This window comes from Ranitomeya imitator, chromosome 3 (assembly GCF_032444005.1).
Source record: "Ranitomeya imitator isolate aRanImi1 chromosome 3, aRanImi1.pri, whole genome shotgun sequence".
NCBI lineage: Eukaryota > Metazoa > Chordata > Amphibia > Anura > Dendrobatidae > Ranitomeya > Ranitomeya imitator.
The window spans coordinates 151,460,058-151,483,703 of record NC_091284.1 but is presented as its reverse complement, the minus strand read 5'-3'; the positions used below and the strand labels follow the sequence as shown (position 1 = coordinate 151,483,703).

Below are 23,646 nucleotides of genomic sequence, written 5' to 3'. Positions count from 1 at the left end.
TATAATAACGTTGGCCTGCCTTATCTAGACCTCCAGCGAGGTGATGCTTCATAGGCTTTGTTTACCTATTTCTATAAAATCTGTGTTTTAATCAGCAGAGTATCATCACTATAGGACTGGCTTTCTCTTGCCCCCTGGTCCAATCACACCCCATCACTGATGAGCTGCCGTCAATGTACATTACACACAGAGCTACCAATCAGTGGTGTGGTTACACAGGGCTCAGCATTCAGAGAGCTGCTACAAATAGATCGGCAGCAGCAGAGAAAACTGGGATTCTATCACAAGTGCTGCACCCAGTAAACAAAATGATGCATCACTGGCATCAGGGTCTGTGTCCCTACATTAAGGAGATGTCAGATTACTTAGCAAACCCTGCTGACAGATTCCGTAGGAATAAAACTTATGACCAATTTCCACTTAAAAAAAAAAGATAATTTATCATTAAAATCAGAAGATAACTGAGCAACTGTCTTGCAAAAATGACAGTAGGGAGTGTAATCAGCAGTCACACTAAGTTTTGCTACCAGTTTCTTAGAAACGAATAGAAAAGTGGCCACCAGCATGTCTACACGTCCTACAGTTCTGCTGTAAGATGCAATGCTTTCTGAATTATTTTTCGGACTGTGTTAGGGTCGGTTACACATATTTCCAAGTGTGAATATAGCACAAAACTTGGGATTACAGAGCGACGTTGGCACAACACAGGTCACTCATAGTATTGTGTATAGTGCCACAACATGACACCATAAGGCAAGTGAATGGGGTCACGATGCAATCGGCAAGGTAGAATCTTTTTTTTGTTACTTGTGATCATGGTACCCAGTGTTCGCTAGGGCTATGCTGTGATGGAGCAGCGGCATACAGCGACCTGCAATATGACCAGAACTGCTGTGTAAACCCAGTCTGAGGCCCAATTTGGGGTCATTCGTTTTGAAAAGTAGAAAATGGAAACATGTTGCCTAAGGATTATAATCTTTTTCTCTACTTTTCTGTATCCTCATTTAAAAATACTGTGATCCCGATACAAAGCAACTTGGCAGAAAACCTTTGAAAAGTCCCAAAATTTTGGCGCAACCAAAGAGTTGCACTAATGTTCTGCGACTTTTGGCATTTTTACATCCGTTTCTCCCAGCGCTGGGAAACTGGTTAAGCTAAGGTGGGATGCCACAGCTTGTCTAATTGACTAGGAGCTGTGGCATTCCTCCCTGCGCCCGATATTTTACTCCAGTCACTAGCTGGAGTGAGACTTCTGGCAGAGCATGGAGGTACACCCCACTAGTCAGATGCTCCAGATTCACGAAAGAGACTCCGGAGCCACTGACTCCACCACGGCCCCTCTAACACGGACGAGAAAATGGCCAGTATGTTTAATAGAGGCAATACAAAATCAGATTCATATATAAAAATAAGTCAGTCTTACCATCTGGCCCAAACGCATCAGACAAGTCAAAGCCTGCAATATAACAAGAAAACATGAAAAATCATTTAAAAAAATGGTTTATCACTTTAAAGTGGAACATTTATCTTAGGAAAAAAAAAAAAAGAAAAAGAAGACGACCTTATAAAGGACCGGGGACATGGAGGAAAGGCGATTAGCCACGAGTAAGGGTTCTTTACAGTTCGAGCAGACTGTGGAATGCCTGCCACAAGCGGTAGTAATGGCCGACAGACAGCGTCTTATAAAGGGCTGGATGCTTTTCTCACAACAAATGCAATAGTTGCCTTTACATCAATTATACACGATCTATCCTTTAGATTGGATGATGGCTCTGTGTCTTTTTCCACCTATGTAACTACCTCAAGTTAGCCATGTCATGTTTTAAAGGCGATTACCAACAGTGTAATTAATGGGGATGGCCACTTTTTATTGATGGCTAGCCTTAGGATAGGCTATCACTAGATGTTAATGGGGGGTGACACCCAGCACCCACCGATCAGCTGCAGCAGCGACAAATCTATAGGGGCCATGACTGGGTACTGCAGAGCCTCACCCTGCTCAGATGGAACATGAGTAACGTAATGCTCGGCAAATCAGACACGGAGCTCAGTACAGCACCCGCTCGTAGGCAGACAGCACCCAGATGTGGGAGTCTGATAAGCACATAAATATGCCACGTAATGTGGTGGTGAAAGCTGCAAGTGTGTCTATGGGAGTCAGAAGGAGACCCCCGAGTCACAGAGCCTTTATAATATACGGGAATCCCCCGAGTCACTGAGCCTTTATAATACACAGGAATCCCCCGAGTCACAGAGCATTTATAATATACGGGAATCCCCCCCGAGTCACTGAGCCTTTATAATACACGGGAATCCCCCGAGTCACTGAGCCTTTATAATACACGGGAATCCCCCGAGTCACTGAGCCTTTATAATACACGGGAATCCCCCGAGTCACAGAGCCTTTATAATACACGGGAATCCCCCAAGTCACTGAGCCTTTATAATACACGGGAATCCCCCGAGTCACAGAGCCTTTATAATACACGGGAATCCCCCCCGAGTCACTGAGCCTTTATAATATACGGGAATCCCCCGAGTCACAGAGCCTTTATAATACACGGGAATCCCCCCCGAGTCACTGAGCCTTTATAATATACGGGAATCCCCCGAGTCACTGAGCCTTTATAATACACGGGAATCCCCCGAGTCACTGAGCCTTTATAATACACGGGAATCCCCCGAGTCACAGAGCCTTTATAATACACGGGAATCCCCCGAGTCACAGAGCCTTTATAATATACGGGAATCCCCCGAGTCACAGAGCCTTTATAATACACGGGAATCCCCCGAGTCACAGAGCCTTTATAATACACGGGAATCCCCCGAGTCACAGAGCCTTTATAATATACGGGAATCCCCCGAGTCACAGAGCCTTTATAATACACGGGAATCCCCCGAGTCACTGAGCCTTTATAATATACGGGAATCCCCCGAGTCACTGAGCCTTTATAATACACGGGAATCCCCCGAGTCACTGAGCCTTTATAATATACAGGAATCCCCCCCGAGTCACTGAGCCTTTATAATACACGGGAATCACACGAGTCACTGAGCCTTTAGGGTATGTGCACACGTAGATGGAACCTCTGCTGATTTTTCAGCACCGTTTTGAGAAATCCGCAGGTAAAAAGCATTGCGTTTTACCTGTGGATTTACTGCGGATTCCACCTACGGATTTCTATAATGGAGCAGGTGTAAACCGCTGCGGAATCCACACAAAGAATGAACATGCTGCGGAATAAACAATGCAGCGATTCCGCACGGTTTTTAAGCAGCATGTGCACTGCAGATTTTGTTTTCCATAGGTTTACATGGTACTGGAAACTCATGGAAAACAGCTGCGAATAGCCTTATAATACACAAGCAGTCCACACTAAACTCTATACTGAGTTGATAAGCTGTGGGCACTGTGCAATGCTAAAAAAGTCTTTAGAGTCACACTGCCTTATCCACAAGCAAAATAAAACTGCAAAAAAAAAAAAAAAAAGTAAAAATGCTTTTAATTTAGTGACCCATGTGCTACACCCAAAACAGAAGAAGCAAAATTGTCCACAGGGCGAAACTTTTCCCCGCCTGCCTTGACTGACAGGCCTATTTGTCTACAAGGAAAGACCGGTGAATCAAGCCGAGCAAGGTGGGGAAAAGCCAGAAGGGGGGGTGGGGCAGCCAGAAAGGGGGGGGGGGGCGCGGGGGGGCAGCCAGAAGGGGGAGGGGGGGAGAGGCAGCCAGATGGGGGAGCGGCCAGGAGGGGGAGCGGCCAGGAGGGGGAGAAGAAAGATTGGTGAATCAAGCCAAGCAAGGTGGGGAAAAGCCAGAAGGGGGGTGGGGCAGCCAGAAAAGGGGGGGGGGGCAGCCAGAAGGGGGTGGGGGGGCAGCCAGATAGGGGGAGCAGCCAGGAGGGGGAGCAGCCAGGAGGGGGAGCAGCCCAGCTGACTTTTCCCTGGGCTCTGCTGCAATTCACAGTAAGGGCCTGAAGGGTTTTGTGATGCCAGCAAATTAAATGATAATCCGGAAGTCTCCTGCTCACATCACATATTTGTGAGGTGCAGATTTGGTGCAGGATGTCAATTCTTTCAGCATTTTTGCCGCATATTTCACCCATACTAATGAGTGGGGAAAATCTGCCATGTCTGCATGTAAAAAGAAAAACACAGCAAAAAACATCTATTTTGCCCTGCGTTATTCCTGCCAATTGATGCTGAAATTTCTGCAGGAAATATTTCACGTGTGCACGTTACCTAAAACCCAGTCCTTTCCAAGGAGGGAGAAGACTGTCAGTATTTCATGCTGCCTGTGGTTAAGGCGACATTTCCGGACAGGTGCCCATTAATCGCTACATGAAAAACGTGTGGTTGGCAATCACCTCACTGAATGTGTGGCTTCATTTTTAAATTTGAGAGAACCCCTTTAAATTATCAGAAAGAATCATTACATAACAAAACTTACCATTGTCGTCTTGGCCTAGAAGGAAAAAAAAAAAAGGGGGTCAAAACAAAGTGAAATACAGTCGTGTCAGCATCTTGCGGGGCTAATAGGACACAAGCACAATTTACACCACAAACATGCGAGCAGCTAATATCTCTACACTAAACCCAGATAATGAAAAAAACTAATGAATAATTTATTGCAGCGCATTTCGGGGTCCAACCTGCCCGTTTTAGTACATTTTTGCATTCCCCGTTTCTCTATTACGCCTTCATTATGAATAATCTGACAATTGGGCATTACCAGGTTTTCTGCCACTTAGGCGTGTTGCTACATAGCACAATCTGTGCTGGTCATCATCCACAACACCGACACGACCCTTGTAGGAGAGGAACGGTAACACTCCGTTGTCACTTTATTCATTCCTTCCAAGAGGAATTAGAGAGGAACTGCTGAGATCCTAGGAAAACTCAGAATTGTAATGTCATGGGGAATACCAGTTATAAGTCGTTTATAGCTGAAGAAAATGGACACTGCTCCAAAACACGTTATATTTTTACACCAAGGACATGGCTCCTATATCTACTGTAGAAGTCTGTCCCTCCATTGTGTTAAGACGCTTCTTGCTCCCTCATGCTAGAGTGCACTTTGCATACGAGCTGTAGACACAAACTAAGAAACAGGACCTTTCACTGGATTTTTTAATTTAAACCGAGTACCTCCCCAAATTGCTGCTGCGCCACTGATTCTGGTATATTTTATTGTTCTGTACCCCTCCATTCCAAGGTTGTGCCCACTGGTAATAAAGAGCAGCCAACATGTAAAGGTTCCCAACAACTAACGGAGCGTAGATCACAGAACTGCTCTGGAGGCGTTTGCTTTTTCTCCTCTACGATGTGGACCAGTCAAAACATAGCCGTGTCATAGAAGAAAAGGGGAAAGCGGCCACAGAGGTGGTCACATCTGCAGCCTGGCTCAGGGTGTTCACTCCGCAGGCGCCACTTTCCTGCAGCACAGGAGAACGGCATCGCTGGAGAGCAGTGTGGTTTTTCTTCAGTGCTCTCAGTCACCAATAGCAAGAATGTACGTGGCAACGGCAAAGTCCTCAGCGTGGTCACGGGGGACAAATCTCCGGAGAACACGTCGAGCTCGGCTGCAGCTGCGGCCATGGTATTTGGCTTGGCTAGTGGCATAGGGAAGAAAAAGGAAACGTCCACAGAGAAGTTAAAAAAAAACCCATCAAGAATCAGTGAAACAGCTGTAATGTGAAAAATTCAGAGTATAAAATTGCTGCATTTTTTTATTTTAGATTACCGTCAGTCAGTCATTTTAGTTTGTAAAGGTAGCCATAAACCTTTAAAAATTGGGAATATCATTATTAAATATCGTTCATATTGGTGCAGATTCATCATTGCCTTTACTACGGTTTTTCCTTGTCTAGTTGTGCGTTTTGCGCTTCTTTTTTCTTCACCCAGTCCTTTATTCTATTCACACCTTTTCTTAATTTGTGTTTTCCTGTTTGTTTTTTTTCCTGCCTTATGGACGTAGTCCAACAATTCCTGATGTTTCTTTCTCAATTCATCAAATGCGATTCTTTAAAAAAGTTGCTAAATTTGACAACTTCACCCCATTAGTTCGCCAGGGTTTTGGTGCAAGTTTTGGCACAAGAAAAGGGAAAAAAAAAAAAAAAGTTAGGTTTTTTTTTGTTTTTGTTTTTTAAACTACGTGCAAGATTCATGAGTTTCCTGTAAAAAAAAACATCAACCAATACCACAAGACAAAAAAAAAAAAAAAAAGCAAAATCAAGAACCGGGGGTCATTATTTCATGTTTTTAGAGCATTTTATTTTGATAAAAGTCAGACAATGGCTGAATGTCCATAGCTTCACAAAAGACCTCCCATGAAAAAAAATTACTAGTGTCGGGATCACACTCAGTCGGAGCAGCCTTTGGAAGTGGGGAATCACCAGGGAATAATACACAAGACACGTCTTGTATAGTGTATCACTGGGAAGTCTCTGAAGCACGCCTGCCTTCAGAGTGCTATCCCTTCTTTATATAGCTGTTTCAGTAGGTTTAGTGGTTATACAAGTTTTGCATGTTTAAACAAAGAGACAAAACAGGAAAGAAAGAAAAGAAAAGAAAACAGTTTCGTGGGCGGCAGTTTCACAACAAACAGTACAAAGGCAATTCCACAGACAGGAAAAACAGGATTTCATACTATAGCTAAAATGTCCTTGAATGGACAGGTCAATATTTATCACAAATTCTTTTTTTTTTTTTTTTTTTTTGTTTATTGAGGTAATCATTTTTGTTCTGCTCTTCACAATCCCCCCTTTGACATATTCCATTCAAAACCTTGTCGATCATTTTAGTCATTCTTTTTGTGATATTACAAAAAAAAACTTTATATTCTCGCATCCATTACACAAAATTTATTTGTGCATACCGAGATACCCTTGAGTACAACCTTGAACAATACATATATAATTACAATAACCATAACTGTATGTATTAGGCTTTGCATAATCCCGGCAACCCACCCACCGATCCCTCTGAACCAATTGGCCGGGTTAAGAAAAGAAAAGGTATCTGACCACCAGCTATCCTTATTTTGGTCATTGTCTTTGTCATACTGATCCCTGAGTCGTTGTACGTCTTTTAATTTAAATCTCATACTCATAGTACTATTCGGGTCTATATAATGACAGCAGGTGGGTCCGATGATTTGACACATACCCCCTTGTGAGGCAGTTAGGTAATCCAATACCAGGGTATGTTGGTTAGTGACTATTATAAGCTGATTCTGTACAGCTATACTAGTATTTAATATGTCCAATATATCCCAAATCTGATCATCTAGATAATCCGTGGCTCTAACTAATTTATCCCACATCTGTGTTAACATAGGATAAATAAAAATGGTACTAGCAATTTTGTTGGGAATTCCCATTTGTACTATATGCGGCCTCCCCGAGGGACGTGGTGAGTTATCTGCAGCTCTTTTATACAGTGTGTGCTTGGGCACGGCTTGCATATTCACTTGTTTATTTGAAATTATGAAAGTAGCCGGGGTTAGGCGTCCTAATGTACAAGTACCCTTTATACCTACGGGAAGCCATTTATATGCTCCTTCTCCGCATATCCAAAATGTACCCTCAGGCAGATCCCACAAAGCTGAGTGCTGCAATACCAATCTGTGAGCCAAATCCACAAAACTAGATACATTCTGAAGCATACACCAAGAGGGTTTTTGTCCCAAGGGGCTACAGTACCCGGCTGCGGGATTCCCACATACATGCATTCCGTTGACATACTCATTGGATTCATTACAAACCAGGTTCCCCGGCTTACTTGTACAACTGTTTGCATCACCTTGGGGGAACAACTCAGAATGTTCCCATTTTCTATTATGTATGTATCTTTCCAATACTACAGGTTTGAAAGCATCAGAGGAAGGGGTGGTTGTACTGAAACTGAGCTGTAGATTTTCAGTGGGGACCTGTCCTAAATCAGTTAATCCAGTCTTATTCCTAGGTACCCATTTTCCTCCCTTGAATGCTAAATATTGTAAGTTGTCTATTTTTCCTGTAAGATTGCCCTGCCACCAAGGAAATTCTACCCATCCCACAATTGGTATGGCGATTGTAGTATTCCATAGTCTAGTATTGCCAGGTTGGTTGTTGGCCAGGTTGTCTGAACTATTAGGCCAAGCGAATATTTCTTCAGCTGACACGGGATCTGCTAGAAAAGGTATACTTGTGGCTGATACTGGTGAATGGGTACAGATCCAACAATCTGCCAGGGGTTGCGTATTATTTAACAAGTCATGCACTAATTTTCTATGATGTTGTACGAATCTATTGTTCAAAGGGGCTAGAGAATTCAGTCTTTCCCATGCCTCCGTTGAGGTTAACATTATTAACATCAATATCAAGAGTCTTATACTGCTTTTTTGCAATGGCTTGCATGTATCCATGATGCCTTTCCTTCAAGCTTGACTGCTGTTGGAGTTGTTAACAGACTTGGAAAGGTCCGTCAAATCTCGGTTCCAGAGTCTTTCTGGTGTGTCTTTTCACGTAGACTTGATCACCAGGTTCCAACTTGTGGCCTCCTTCGAGATTTTCTGGATCTGGTAGGGAAGCAAAAACTTGCGAATGCACTTTAGTTAAACGTTTTTGTAATTCTTGTACATAAGCAGTTAAAGTCTCAGTATTCAACATCAGTTGTTGTGGAAAATAACAACCCAAATTTGCTGCTCTACCAAAAAGAATCTCATGTGGTGACAGCTTAGCCTTCCCCCTTGGGGTGTTTCAGATGGAATACAGGGCAAGTGGTAGACACTCGGTCCAAGGCTTTCCTGTTTCTGCCATGGCCTTCTGGATTTTTAATTTTATTGTCCCATTTAATCTTTCCACTTTACCTGAACTCTGTGGATGATATGGAGTGTGAAACTGGTTTTCTACTCCCAACATTTTCATAACATTCTGGAATATTTCCCCAGTAAAATGGGTACCTCTATCTGACTCGATCACCTCAGGCATGCCGTAACGGGGTATCAGTTCATGTGCTATTTTAATGGCAGTAGTTTTTGCTGAGGCTTTACGAACTGGATAAGCCTCTGGCCACCCTGAGAACATGTCCACACACACAAGCACATATTCGTATCCATTGTACCTAGGAAGTTGGATGTAGTTGATCTGGAGTCTTTGAAAGGGATACAGTGGTCTTACATGATGCTTGGTTGGGGTTTTAATGGCCTGACCTGGATTGTGTGCCAGGCATATAGCGCATGCAGCACACATGTTCCGAGCAAAATTACCAAAACCTGGAGCCAACCACCTTTCTTTTACCTTGAGCGTCATACCATTTGCCGACACATGCGTGGGTAGGTGGAGGTCACTTGCCACTGCGGGGTACCAGGCTCTGGGTAAACACAACAAAGTTCCTTTTTTCCATAATCCTTGCTGATCTTCTGCCCCTTTTTTCTGCCACTGCCCTCGTTCTTCGTCGTCTACCTGTTTCTGAGCTTCCTTCAATCTTTCCTCATCATCTTCAGAGCTATCTAGTGTGTGGGCATGATGTAAGGGTTTACGTGCTGCCTGTTTTGCTGCCTTATCGGCTTTATCGTTACCCCTGGCTTCCTCGGTGTCGAGTCTCACATGTGCAGCTACCTTTATCACCGCTATTTCTTTAGTTTCTTGTGCTGCCTCCAGAATCTGTCTAATGAGGGAGGCATGTTTAACAGGTTGGCCTGAAGCAGTCATATAACCTCTGGCTCTCCATATTACGCCAAAATCGAAAATAATGCCATGTGCATATCTAGAATCAGTGTATATGTTTGCTGTCTGATCTTTGGGTATTTTTAGAGCTTCAACTAATGCCGTAAGTTCTGCTTCTTGTGCAGACTGATTAGCAGGGAGAGGTTCTGCTTTCAGCACTTCATGCTGAGTTACTACCGCATAACCTGTATGAAATTGTCCATTCATATCTGCATATCTACTGCCATCTATGAAAAGTTCAAATGTAGCATTACAGAGTGGCTTGTCACGTACATTACATAAGCCCTGAGTCTCTTGTTCCATTAATTGTACACAATCATGCATTGACTTTGATGGGTCAAAGGAGTTGGAGAGTGCAGTTTCCTCAGGTATGGTACCCCCCTCAGACTCTAAAGGGAGCAAAGACGCGAGATTAAGAGTCTGAATCCTGGCAAAGGAAATGTTGGGCGGCAGTAGTAGGGAACATTGGAGACGGAGGTGTCTGGCCATTGAAATATGTTTAGGTTGGACCTGGTTAAGAATGCCATGTACATCATGAGTGGTCTGAACTAGAAGTGGGTGATCAAGAACAATCTCAGAAGCTTTATCTAATAACAGTGAAATTGCGGCTACTACTCTAAGGGTACCGTCACACAGTGAAATTTTGATCGCTACAACGGTACGATCCGTGACGCTCCAGCGTCGTAACAATATCGCTCCAGCGTCGTAGACTGCTGTCACACTTTGCAATGTACGACGCTGGAACGATAATTTCATGACGTATGTGCGATGTAGAAGCCGTTGGTTACTATGCGCACATCGTATACGATATATGTTACACCATGCGATCATGCCGTCACAGCGGGACACTAGACGACGAAAGAAAGTTTCAAACGATCTGCTACGACGTACGATTCTCAGCGGGGTTCCTGATCGCAGGAGCGTGTCAGACATTGCGATATCGCTCGAACGTCACGGATATATCGCTCGAACGTCACGAATCGTGCCGTCGTAGCGATCAAAATTTCATTGTGTGACGGTACCCTTACACAAGAAGGTGCGGCTCTAGCTACAGGGTCCAGATGAGCTGATATGTATGCCACAGGTCTCTGTTTGTTTCCATGTTTTTGTGTGAGCACCCCTGTAGCATGTGAGGATATCTCAGCTGCCATCAATTGAAAAGGTTTAGTGTAGTCTGGGAGTCCCAAAGCCGGAGCTGATACCAGTGCTGTTTTCAAAGAGGAAAATGACTGTTTAGCCTCTTCACTGAGTGAATATGGTGTGTTGGCAATACAGTCATATAAAGGCTGCATGAGTTGACTTGCATGTATGATCCACTGTCTACAGTGTGAAACAATACCTAGGAAAGCACGCAGCTGTTTGTGATTCCTGGGTTCAAGCATGTTACGTATGGCTTCCGTACGTTGAGGTGTGAGGTGTCTGATGCCCTGTGATATGCAGTGACCTAAAAACACGACTGTTTGTTGACAAGCCTGGAGTTTCTGTCTATTTACTTTACAGCCTTCTTGCGCTAGGAAAATTAAGAAATTAACAGTTGAGGTAACTGCCGTCTGCTCATCAGGGCAACAAATAAGTAAGTCATCTACATACTGTAGAATGACTACTCCTGGTTCTGGGATGAAATTTTTTAGCACGGTCTGCATTGCTTCAGAGTACAAAGTTGGTGAGTGTACCATACCTTGTGGCAATCTTGTCCATGCTAATTGTTTACCCTTGAATGTAAAGGCAAACAAATGCCAACAGTTCTTATGTAGTGGCACAGAAAAAAATGCGTTTGATAAGTCAATTACCGTAAAATATGCAGCAGTGCTGGGAATTTGAGACAGTAAGGTATGAGGATTCGGTACCACAGGGGTGACCGGTGCCAAAACCTTATTGATTTCCCGTAAGTCGTGCACCATGCGATATTTCACCATAGTTTCTTTGGAGGACACTTTCTTTTTAACAGGATATAAGGGTGTATTGGCGGGTGACCTGATTTCTACCAAAACACCTTGTAACACATAATCCTGAATTTGTTGAGAAATCGCCTGTTCTTGCTGGGCGCTGATGGGGTATTGCCTAAGCTGAGGTAATATGGTTCCCGGGGCAGTTTCTAACAGTATAGGAGCTACTGATAAAAATCCTACATCAGTGTCTCCTTTTGCCCATAGGCTGTCAGGAACCCGAGACAAGTCAATTTTTGCTTGTTGAGTGTAAATTTCGGGAAAATCCTCCATTGCCTGTATTCTAACATATGGTTCCAGAGTTTCTGCATCTTCAGGGATGGTCAGCATAACTGTGCCATCTTCTCTAAAATGGATGTTTGCATGCATTTTACTTAAGACATCAGTACCCAACAAACAGGTAGGTGCACCTTTAGCAAATAAAAATTTGGATACAAAAGTTTTAGGGCCAAAGCTCACATTTAAAGGTTTTGTAAAGGGCAACGCCTGAATTTTACCATCATACCCTTCTGCATATGTAACCTTTGAGGATATATTGTCAGGATATGGTAAAAAGTCCTGATTTAAAATGGAGGATGTTGCTCCCGTATCTATCAGAAAAGGTACATTTTTACCCTCAACTTCAACTTGTATTATTGGTCTTCTAGAAGGAAGAGAGACCTGCATAACTTTCAGTCATTCTGAGCTGTCTGTTTGATCAGGCACTGGGTTATTTATCCTATTTTTGGGTACAAAGGTTCCTGAATCTATATCTGCTTTTCTCTTCCTACATTCCCTTTGGAAATGTCCTGGCTTCTTACAGTAATGACAAGTAAACTTTTGATTAGCAGAGCCAGTATTAGCCTGTGCAATTCTTACTGGCTTAGAATTTTCTCTTAAGTCTATTTCTATCCCTACAGCTTTCTGTCTAGCCAGGTGTGGGTCTTCCAAGGTTCTCCAATCAGGGGTTGCGGCCTTAAGCTTTTCCTTCACTTTTGGAGACAATCCATCTATAAAGGTTTTTGTAACTAACCTCATCATTCCTGGAGCGGTTAGATCCATGCCTTCATCTCTGAAATTATTTTCTACACTTAGATAATATTCGTCTACTGATTGTCCAGATTTCTGAGCCACCACTCCCGTTGTTCCTCTCTGCCTCTGTCTCTCCCTCATGAAAACCATTAAGTGATCTACAAATTGTGTACCTGATTCTATCGTTTGTAAGGCACCATCTCCTGGTTGGGGCCTATGTACCTGTAGATTCGCTAATAGCTCCTGGAAGAGTCCAGGAGTCATTTTCATTCTACATAATTCTTCTCCATCTGCCCAAACTCCAGCGTGAGTCTGCATAATTTGCTGTATATATTGTGCAAATCTAACTGGACACTGGGTGGGATCTGGTGCGTTATGCAAGAGAGACATGCCTTCAGCGGGGGACCAAGGGAAATATTGTCGAGTTTGGTGATATCTAGTTCCCATTACTCCGTCAGCACCAGGTTCCCTAAAGGGTCTTGGTACTACCCTAACAGGGGCAAGTACAGCGCCATGTCTAGGTGTACCACAGGCTAGGCAATCATTTCTCCAGTCTGGATTTTGTTGTCCACAGTGCGGACATACCCATCCTCCTGGTCCGGCTAAACTTTGAGGTGGTGTTTGGAGAAAAGATGGGGCATGTGGGTTAAGGTATGGGGGTGGGGTATTTTTAGATTCCACATTTTGTTTTTCTCCACAGCCTGTGGGTCTAATACACCACTTTTTACTCTGTTGATTATATGTCCATCCCTCATTTTCTGCTACCCTAGAGACATCAATCAATGCTTGGATCTGATCTATCCATTTCTTGTCTCCGATTATGCCTTTTTTCCTTTCCTGAATTCCTTCCCATAGTTTTCTACTAAAAGTTTCTGCCCTAGTAACTCCAAACTTACTAAAAATCTTTTTCAGCCCCTTAGTGGCATCTTCACCACTTCTCTCCTTTATGATAGTATAGATATCTAATTCTTCTGGTTCCGACTTTGTTTGCTTATTCCCCATTTTCTTATCCTGAGCTTTCTTGCCCTAGGTGGCGTTTGGGTATGAGAATACCTCGTTACCTTCTTCCTAAGGAGCTAGGATGTCCTTTTCTTGCCCTAGGTGGCGTTTGGGTATGAGAATACCTCGTTACCTTCTTCCTAAGGAGCTAGGATGTTTAAACTGTGTTGATGTAAGAAAATCCTGATTCCTACACCTATAGCAAACAACACAAATGCAACCAGACAGAAAAAGAAAAAACATACAACGTATCTTGTCCCAGGCTAATTTATCTGTCCTGGGCTCATACTATCATATACAACGTATTCTTGTCCCAGGCTAATTTATCTGTCCTGGGCTCATACTATCATACACTTATCCGTCACCAGGTTTTTGTCAAAGACAGGATCAGAGATTGAACATAGGCGCGGAGGTCTCCCCGAAAGGACGCAACCACGTTGCCCAGTGGGACAGTCACTTCTTCTGTTTCAACCCCCTGGGCGGCTTCTAGGGCTATTCCCAAGTTCCACACACCTTCTATTCACATTCACTCTCATTCAATGCCGTTCTCCGTGAGGTGATCAATTCCTAAATAGTTCAAGAACCTGAGCTATAGGTATCCTCCTCTACTAGAACTACCCGCTAAAGAACACGACACAGAAAATCTTACGGACAGTGCAGGGCAGATATAAGAGATCTAACAGTGTCTCTTACCTGGCCAGGTTTTTGTTCATCTGCCGTCCATTATCCCAGATTCTCTTTTCGTTCGTATTCTGCCGGTGTTCTTGAAGGAATACACAGACCTCGGGTCCCTGTTCAGGCGCCAGGAAATGTCGGGATCACACTCAGTCGGAGCAGCCTTTGGAAGTGGGGAATCACCAGGGAATAATACACAAGACACGTCTTGTATAGTGTATCACTGGGAAGTCTCTGAAGCACGCCTGCCTTCAGAGTGCTATCCCTTCTTTATATAGCTGTTTCAGTAGGTTTAGTGGTTATACAAGTTTTGCATGTTTAAACAAAGAGACAAAACAGGAAAGAAAGAAAAGAAAAGAAAACAGTTTCGTGGGCGGCAGTTTCACAACAAACAGTACAAAGGCAATTCCACAGACAGGAAAAACAGGATTTCATACTATAGCTAAAATGTCCTTGAATGGACAGGTCAATATTTATCACAAATTCTTTTTTTTTTTTTTTTTTTTTTTTGTTTATTGAGGTAATCATTTTTGTTCTGCTCTTCACACTAGATATGAAACAAGACAGCTGCTACTTAAATATGTATATGTTTGGTACAGTTTTAGAATGTCATTATCCGCCACGCCTTTTTAGAAAGTCCTACAGTCCCACGTCTATTTCAGACCGACACCACATACAGGAATGTGACCATGAGTCATCTACGGTGACATGAACGCGTTACTCATCTCCTCACTATTTGCTACGTTTTTGCTTTTTCTTTGCAGTACATCACAAATAACAGAATAAAGGCGCACAGACAACACTCATGGGTTTGATTTCTGTTCTGGTGAATAGAAATCATTACTTTTCCAGACTCTCTATCTGGATATAGAAATGATGTTTTTAAGCTCCGTAGTCCCTGAAGACACTACAGACTCCGCCATATGCTCAGGGGGTAGGAGCAGGTGCAGTTATAAGGGAAGAAACAGACAAGGAGACAATCCCAAAGGAAAAGGGCGTAGGTAACGAGCGGCAGCTATTCTCCACAGCACCTGTGCCATCCCATTGTTCAGCAGGTACAGACCCTCAGCTCATGCACCTGTTCTGTTCCCAGATTCATCTTGTAGCAGAACATGGTACTTGAATGAGATTATGGGAGAAATCTGCAACATCAGCCACCATGAAAAGTATGACAATGGGCACACTATACAATGGAGGTGACTGCACACCTTCATTCAGCAATGGCTTCTGGCAGCAAGACCAACTCAGATACTGATACTAAGCTAAGAACAGACCAATCAATCACATGAATGAGGCCGGCCACTGTTCCCTGAACGGCCAGGTGACCAGGAGGGCAAAGTGCAGGGACATACTGTAAAGACATGGCAAGGTCACTGGGTCCAGGAGTCAGAAGGACTAGTAAGGCGTCTGCAAAGCCAACCGCAGAGAGCTTCAGGCTTCTGAATGAGCTAGTCGAGTGTGCCGCTAGTGAGTGACCAGCCAAACTGCGAACTATAGCTAGGAGAGAGACATGCCAGGATCGCTCTCTAAATGGAAACTGCATGGGACAGCTAAGAAAGCTGAGCAGTCTGTGTGTTGGAGCTGCAGAAAACTGTGTGGAAGCTGCATCCTGTTCGATGTGAACTGTGCCTGGAGTTGAACACTTCTGTTTGGGCTGGAAGCTGCTGGAGGGGATACTGAAACTGGTAGGAACGTACCTCTTCTGTGGATGAAGTTTGCTCAGGGAGAAAAGGACTAATCTGTTCGGGTGTGCCAGCGCTGCCATATGTGCCTGGTAAATGAACTGGCTATTTGTGGTGACACTTTTGTGCCCAGAAGAGACTGTTTTTGGTTTTGAATCCCTTGGGAGTTTTATGAAAGCAATAAAACTATATCTGTTTGAACCAAACCGTATTGTCGGTGTGAATGCTGCCTTGTGCCTACCTGAAAGGGTGAACCCCTACACATATACCTCCCATATCATTCTGCACCTCTTCAGTTCAGCCAGTGAAGTACATACTTTAGGCTGCTTTCACACATCAGGTTTTTGGTTTCAGGCACAATCCGGCAAATTTGCTAAAAAACGGATCCGGTGTAAATAGTGAAAAAACGGATGCAAACTGATGCACCGGATCCGTTTTTTAGCTGGATCCGGCTCTATGTACTGCGCATGGTTTTTGAGTTCCTGGGGGAGGGAGAGGGAGAGGGAGATTTCAGGAGACATTTTTTTGTATCTGGCTAAAAAGCCTGAAGAGACGGATCCGCCACAAAACGAATGAAACGCATGTCCTTCAGGCACAATCCGGCAGTAATACAACTCTATGGGGAAAAAGCGGATCAGGCATCAGAAAAAAAAACTTATCCAGATTGTGCCTGAAACCAAAAACCTGATGTGTGAAAGCAGCCTTACACAGAAAAAAACCTAAATCAAGAATGAAAAAAAAAAAAAAAAAAAAAAAAAAAAAAGTGACCTAGTACTTCATTGTGACTAACGTTTATCACTGTGGTTATAAAAAAAATTTTCCTTAGTAACTTCGAAAATCACTGCCAAAAATATGGTTTACGAAAAAACTATGACTAATTCTTCGTGACTAATTTCCTCTATGTTTGTAACGTACAACCAGAAGAAACCAGGGCAGCTTGTAATTTAGGACTCATTCAGACGAGCAGAATTTCGGTTTTCCATGTGCTAAACAGACGTTCCTGGGGCGTTAACCCAGTGTCTATCGACTACGTCCATGATACAACTAAACATCAACAGATTCTATTTCCACTTTTCCAGCCATAAAATGAACGGCAGCACTGTGACAAGTATAGTACATAGTAGGCCGCCTCTAGGTCATCAGTGCTCATGCAGACTCTGGCATGTCGCCTCAGACATCACCCGTCTAAATAGTTTGTGCCACATGTGTGTGCTAGAAAAAGAGCAGGTGTGCAACCGAATAAGCTGTGACCGCAGGCTTCATAACACAAACATTCAGGGACTAAACATTGTAAAAGTGATGTCCCATCTACAGTACTTGACCGCTGCTGTCAGTCACTGGCCCCAATGCCATATACTTCTGGGGCCAATGATTGCCAGCAGTGGTCACGTGCTTTAAGATGGCTTGTCACCTCTGCAGCCCTGTCAAAAGACAATGGGGAACAGCCAGTTGGGAATGCTGGAACAGCAAAGGGTTAAACAGGTAAGCCATGCTAATTATACAACATATCCTGCCTGTGGCCAGATTCCTTCTATACCCAGACCGCAGAGAGGAGTCCACTAATGAACATCTCACACCAAGGCCTCATTACCGGCAGAGTTTCTCTTTCCAATCTTTACCTATTTTTCAGTCCATGAAATATGGAAAGCATTGCCAATTTTTATCTGACAGTCGGATCAATATTGGACATGTCTCTGTGTTTTTGTGTGGAACAGTTGTTCACAGGAATTCACAGATGTGAGAACGGCCCCATGCACACGTTCAGGATTTGGTCAGTATTTTACCTCAGTATCTGTAGCCAAAACCAGGAGTGGGTGATAATACAGAAGTGGTGACGTTTCTTTTACAATTTCTCTCTGATTGTTCCGCTCCTGGTTTTAGCTACAAATACCGAGGTAGAAAACGCACAAAATACTGAATGTGTGCCCGTGACCTTATAGCGGACAGTGCTATCCATGAAACATAGCACTTGTATAAAAATAAAAAAAAAATGTTGTGTGAATGAGTCCCAAAAAATGTGGGACTGCTTTTATAGAAATTGGATATGGGGGTCACGACAGTTCGACCCCCAATGATTGCGGAGAATATGAATATCTGCCAATTCACAATTTTTGCGATAACCATCTGATTGCTGGGAACCTAAACAAATCACAAGAATGGAGTCCAAAGCCCTCCGCTCCTGCTAAATGCATGACCCCAGTGAGGGAGTGTGATTGGCGTGGTAGTGAGGCATGTAAGCCACTGCTCCAGTCAACATCTATGGCATTTTGCTTGGCTGTCTCCATCAGTCGCATAGATGCTGAAGCAGACAGCGGGGTACCCTGCTCCACCGCTCCTCTAAAACCCCTCTTCACTGCAGATGCACATTTAAAAAGGAATAGGGGCTCAAGATCGGCCCTCTAGACACGTGACTGATGTCCGCTGTGTGATAACCCCTTTAATAAAGGGTTAACATTAGCAACAGTACAAGGAGAATGTGTCACATGGTCCCTGGCGCAACAGTCTTGCGGCGGATACCGCGTCTTGGCACACACTGCATATTGATTGGCCACGCGGTACGGCCTTTTTACCAGCAACACTGGTTTACCTGCAACTGATCTCAGCATACTCCTTTATGGGCCATAATATCCATACCCATCTCTCATTGGCAATAGCACACTGATGACGGTCTTCCAAAGACCGAAAGGTTTGTTGCTGTGACTACTGTATGTATTGCACTATACATTAAAATCACATTCACCGCATCTGAGGGTGCTAAAGTTTACCTACTGGTCAGTAACAGCGTCCTGTGCGCACAGACCATTGCTGTACGTAGCAGCACATGCCCTGCTTACAAAGGACAATCCGCTGCTGAGAACAATGCTTTAAAAGGGCTTCAGACAGTCATAGGTACCTTCACACAACGATTTCGTTAACGATATCGTTGCTTTTTTTTGTGACGTAGCAACGATATCGTTAACAAAATCGTTATGCGTGACAGCGACCAACGATCAGGCCCCTGCTGGGAGCTCGTTGGTCGCTGGGAGTGATCAGGACCTTTTTTTTGGTCGCTGAATCGGCGTGTGTGACGCCGATCCAGTGGTGTGTTCACTGGTAATCAGGGTAAATATCGGGTTACTAAGCGGAGAACCGTGCTTACTAACCCGATATTTACCCTGGTTACCATTGTAAAAGTTAAAAAAACAAACAAACAAACAAACAAAAAAAAAAAAAGTACATACTCACATTCCATTGTCTGTCACGTCCCCCGGCGTCAGCTTCCCGCACTGACTTAGCGCCGGCCGGCTGTAAAGCAGAGCACAGCGGTGACGTCACCGCTGTGCTCTGCTTTACGGCCGGCGCTGACACAGTTAGTGCGGGAAGCTGACGCCGGGGGACGTGACAGACAATGGAATGTAAGCATGTACTGTGTTTTTTTTTTTGTTTGTTTTTTTAACTTTTACAATGGTAACCAGGGTAAATATCGGGTTAGTAAGCGCGGCCCTGCACTTAGTAACCCGATATTTACCCTGGTTACCCGGGGACTTCGGCATCGTTGAAGACAGTTTCAACGATGCCGAAGTCGTTCCCCTGATCGTTGGTCGCTGGAGAGAGCTGTCTGTAACAGCTCCCCATCGACCACACAACGACTTACCAACGATCACGGCCAGGTCGTATCGCTGATCGTGATCGTTGGTAAGTCGTTTAGTGTAACGGTACCTTAAGGGACTGCAGATTAACCAAATTGAGTGTACAATGCACACACAGTCAAGATTGCACTGAATCTAAATAGAATATTGACATACCCAGTCACGTGCCGACTACAGTCTCAACCAATTTTCCCAATACAACGTTGAACATTGTGTTCATTCGGCGGGCGATTGACAACCTGTTTATACTGCCCTTTTAGTCTAAGTTCACATTAGCGTTGCGCCGCTGTTGCGTCGGCGACGCGCCCCTATGTTTAACATAGGGGACGCGTGCGTCTTTTTGGTTGCGTTTTTCGCCACGTGCGTCGGACGCACGAAAACGCTAAAAGTTGCATTTTCTGTGCGTCCGATTTTGGTCAAAAACGACGCACGCGTCGCAAAACGCGCGCTTTTTGCTTGCGTTTTTCGATGCGTCGCGCATTGCGTCGCCGACGCAGGGCGGCGCAACGCTAGTGTGAACGTACCCTTATTAGGCAGTGTAAGACTGATCAAAGTTTCAAGTACAATCAGAAACCTGTTCTGTGCGCACAGTTTCATTGTTCTCAGCAGCACATCTCTATACAAATGGGCAAAGTGCTGCCGAGAACAATGATTTTTAAGCCAAAATAATTCACATCTGAGTGCAGTGCGATGTTTCACTCGCCCTATAGACTTGTATGGGTGCGAGTGAGCATAGTCTTACTGCCAATCGCAGCATGCAGCCATTGTTCTCATGCCAAACCGGCATGATGGCAGATCCGAGCTACGCCATAGTATAAAGCTATGTGCACACGTAGGAAAAAGAGGTGCAGAATTTTCTGCACAAAATCCACATCTCCTGGCAGAATCCGCAGCAGCGGATTTGCCGCGGTTTTTATGCAGAATTGCTGCGGATTTTGTGTGGATTTTGCCACTGCGGGTTTTTAACATGGAGGGGTGCAAAAACGCTGCAGATCCGCACAAAAGTAGTGACAAGCACGTCTTTGAAATCCGCAGCAATTCCGCACAGCTTTTTTTTCCCCCCCCATTAACTAACATTGAACTGTACATCACAATGCAGATCTGCAGCATTTCTGCCCGGTAAAATCCGCATCGTGGGCACATGCCCTAACACTGGGCCGAGTGCTACATGAGGTTTTATAGCACAGCACTCGGCCGTGTTATACGGTAGTGCGACTCCGACCTTAGATCACCACTCAAGTCCGTCCATAATCTAGCTGTACCCACCATTAGGTTATAATCACACGCAGCAGATTTGGGCATCAGCTCCAAATGCATGAATAGGGGGTATTATGGGAATCTCTTTCCACAAGACCAAAATCCCCCACTTGTGAACACCTCCTCAGGTAGCCATCCTGTATGCAGCTCTGTATGGCTCCTGCAGGACTGGGTATGGGTCAAGTGGGACGATGTTCAGCACTACAGAAACAACGCCAACATAGACTCATCAAGTATATTAGGAAGCCCCAAATTTGTTCCATTTCATCTCTGGCTACGCTGCAGTCATTAGTTTACTCAGTGGCCATGTGCACACGGCATGAAAGCTTTCCCTGTATTCACTGGATTTCCTGTGAGGGGGGAACGTTTCCTGACACACAGGACGCCAGGTGACATGTTTAAATAATCACTGGACCCCCCATAAATAGCAACGCTGCGGGATCGTGGGAGCACTGGATTGTGAAGAGTGTGCCCCAGCACTGCCTGGCCTGTGACCGAGGGCACGCCGCTGGAAACACCCAACCGTCAGTTTAATCAAGGATTTGTAAAGTGCCCCATACACAACGATGGTTCGGCCTGCAGCTCTCGACACCTCCATAGCCTCGCTCTATATATGAGAGCTGCTGTCAGACTGACTCTGGTGGGGGCTTTACTCACCAAGAAACAAAAAGATCGACAGTTCAAAAAAAAAAAAGGGACATTTGGGAACCTCAGCTCCCCAGACATCACATGAGACAAACATTTGACCATCTTCCAAGCCCACAGATATCAGGGGCTGATGTTAGTCTGATGCGTGTGCACTAGATCTTGGAATAATAAGGCTACGTTCACACTAGCGTTGTGCGCCGCTGCGTTGGCGACGCAACGCACAACGCACGCAAAAACGCTGCGTTTTGCGACGCATGCGTCGTTTTTTGCCAAAAATCGGACGTAAGAAAAATGCAACTTGTTGCGTTTTCTTGGTCCGACGCTTGCGGCAAAAAAGACGCATGCGTTGCACAACGCAACAAACAAAAACGCATGCGTCCCCCATGTTAAACATAGGGGCGCATGACGCGTGCGTCGCCGCTGCGTCGCCCGACGCTAACCCGACGCACACTAGCATAACGCTAGTGTGAACGTTACCTAAGTTCTGCAATTGGATGTGTTAAAAAAAAAAAAAAAGTTCCTGTGCTGAGATAATCTTATAAATGTGTTCCGTGTAATGGCCGTGTCTGACCATACAGGAACATAGTCTGATCATATCACAGCTCCTGGGCAGGGGAAGACACAAAGGAGCAGATAGAACAGCACAATATCACGGCCGTGATGGAAAACATTTCCCTGCCAGTTTTTAAGCAACATTTTACCTCACACAAAAAAACCCACATTTGTCTGTATTCTCTCTTTTGCTTCCTCCACTGCCCAGGAGCTGTGCTATGATCAGACCAAGTCCCTGTACGGTCAGACACGGCCATTACACAGTACACAGCAGGGGCACATTTATAAGATTATCTCAAAAACAGAACATTTTTTAAACACATTCAATTGTGTTTTTTTTTTTTTTTTTTTTAATTTAAGGATCTACTGATTAAAATGAACTTTGTAAAACCACTTTAAAGAGAAATAACAGAGGAAGATCAAAGTTGCAAATACGAAACTAAACGACATGTTAGTAGAAATAATGGATCTTCTGTAGGTTACGTTCCCACTATGAGTTTTTGGTGAGTTTTTTAAGCTGCGTATTATTGGAAAAAAAAATGCAAATAACCCATTATACTTAATGGGTAAAGAAATGGTGCAGAAAATCTACAATATCAAATACTCTCCAAAAGCTCATCACGGGAACGCAACTTTAATTGTTTTGATTAAGTGGAAAACCTAACAATTTTATACATGTAAAAAAAACAAACAAAAAAAAACCCACCTCAACCCATCACAGGCCACATACACTGTATAGACATGCTGCAGAGCAGGGTGTCAAAGGTGGGGGGAATGATTACAGAGCGCTCCCTGCAGCTCCCTGGAAGAGCGGGTGCAGGGAAAATATCACTTCATTTGCTCCCTGTAGCCGCTGCTCCAGTCACATTGTCAAACATGATTAAAGGCCATATATAAAAAGGAGGTAAAAAGCTTTTTTTTTATTCTAGGCAACAAAATCCCTTTAAACATTCAAAAGAAAAACAAAAATGTGCAGATTCCCTGCATTAAATAACTAGCAATACATGGAAATAACATACGGTACTTCGTCAAAATAATTTTTATATAAAAACAAACAAACACATTTTAAAGGGACACTGTCACCTGAATTTGGAGGGAACAATTTTCAGCCATGGAGGCGGGGTTTTTGGGTGTTTGATTCACCCTTTCCTTACCCGCTGGCTGCATGCTGGCTGCAATATTGGATTTAAGTTCATTCTCTGTCCTCCGTAGTACATGCCTGTATAAGGCAATCTTGCCTTGCGCAGACGTGTACTATGGAGGACAGAGAATGAACTTCAATCCAATATTGCAGCCAGCATGCAGCCAGCGGGTAAGGAAAGGGTGAATCAAACACCCAAAAACCCCGCCTCCATGGCTGAAGATTGTTCCCTCCAAATTCAGGTGACAGTGTCCCTTTAAAGCCATCCCACCACATCAAGGTGACCTTATTCGGAACAGTCCTAACTAGTGATGAGCGAGTATACTCGTTGCTCGGGTTTTCCAGAGCACGCTCGGGTGGCCTCCGAGTATTTTTAACTGCTTGGAGATTTAGCTTT

The 23,646-nt window shown here is 44.2% G+C and overlaps 1 protein-coding gene across 2 annotated transcripts in view; it reads right to left on the bottom strand.

Annotated features, from left to right (window-relative positions):
* The window catches only part of CD99 (CD99 molecule (Xg blood group)), an 82,983-nt gene that overhangs the window by 33,981 nt on the left and 25,356 nt on the right, over positions 1-23,646 (bottom strand). For both annotated transcript variants that reach the window (XM_069761562.1, XM_069761564.1), the window contains exons 2-3: positions 4,450-4,464; positions 1,424-1,456 (exon numbers count right to left, since the gene is read on the bottom strand). In XM_069761562.1, the coding sequence (XP_069617663.1) occupies positions 1,424-1,456; positions 4,450-4,464 (48 nt within the window). The remainder of the gene's footprint in view (positions 1-1,423; positions 1,457-4,449; positions 4,465-23,646) is intronic.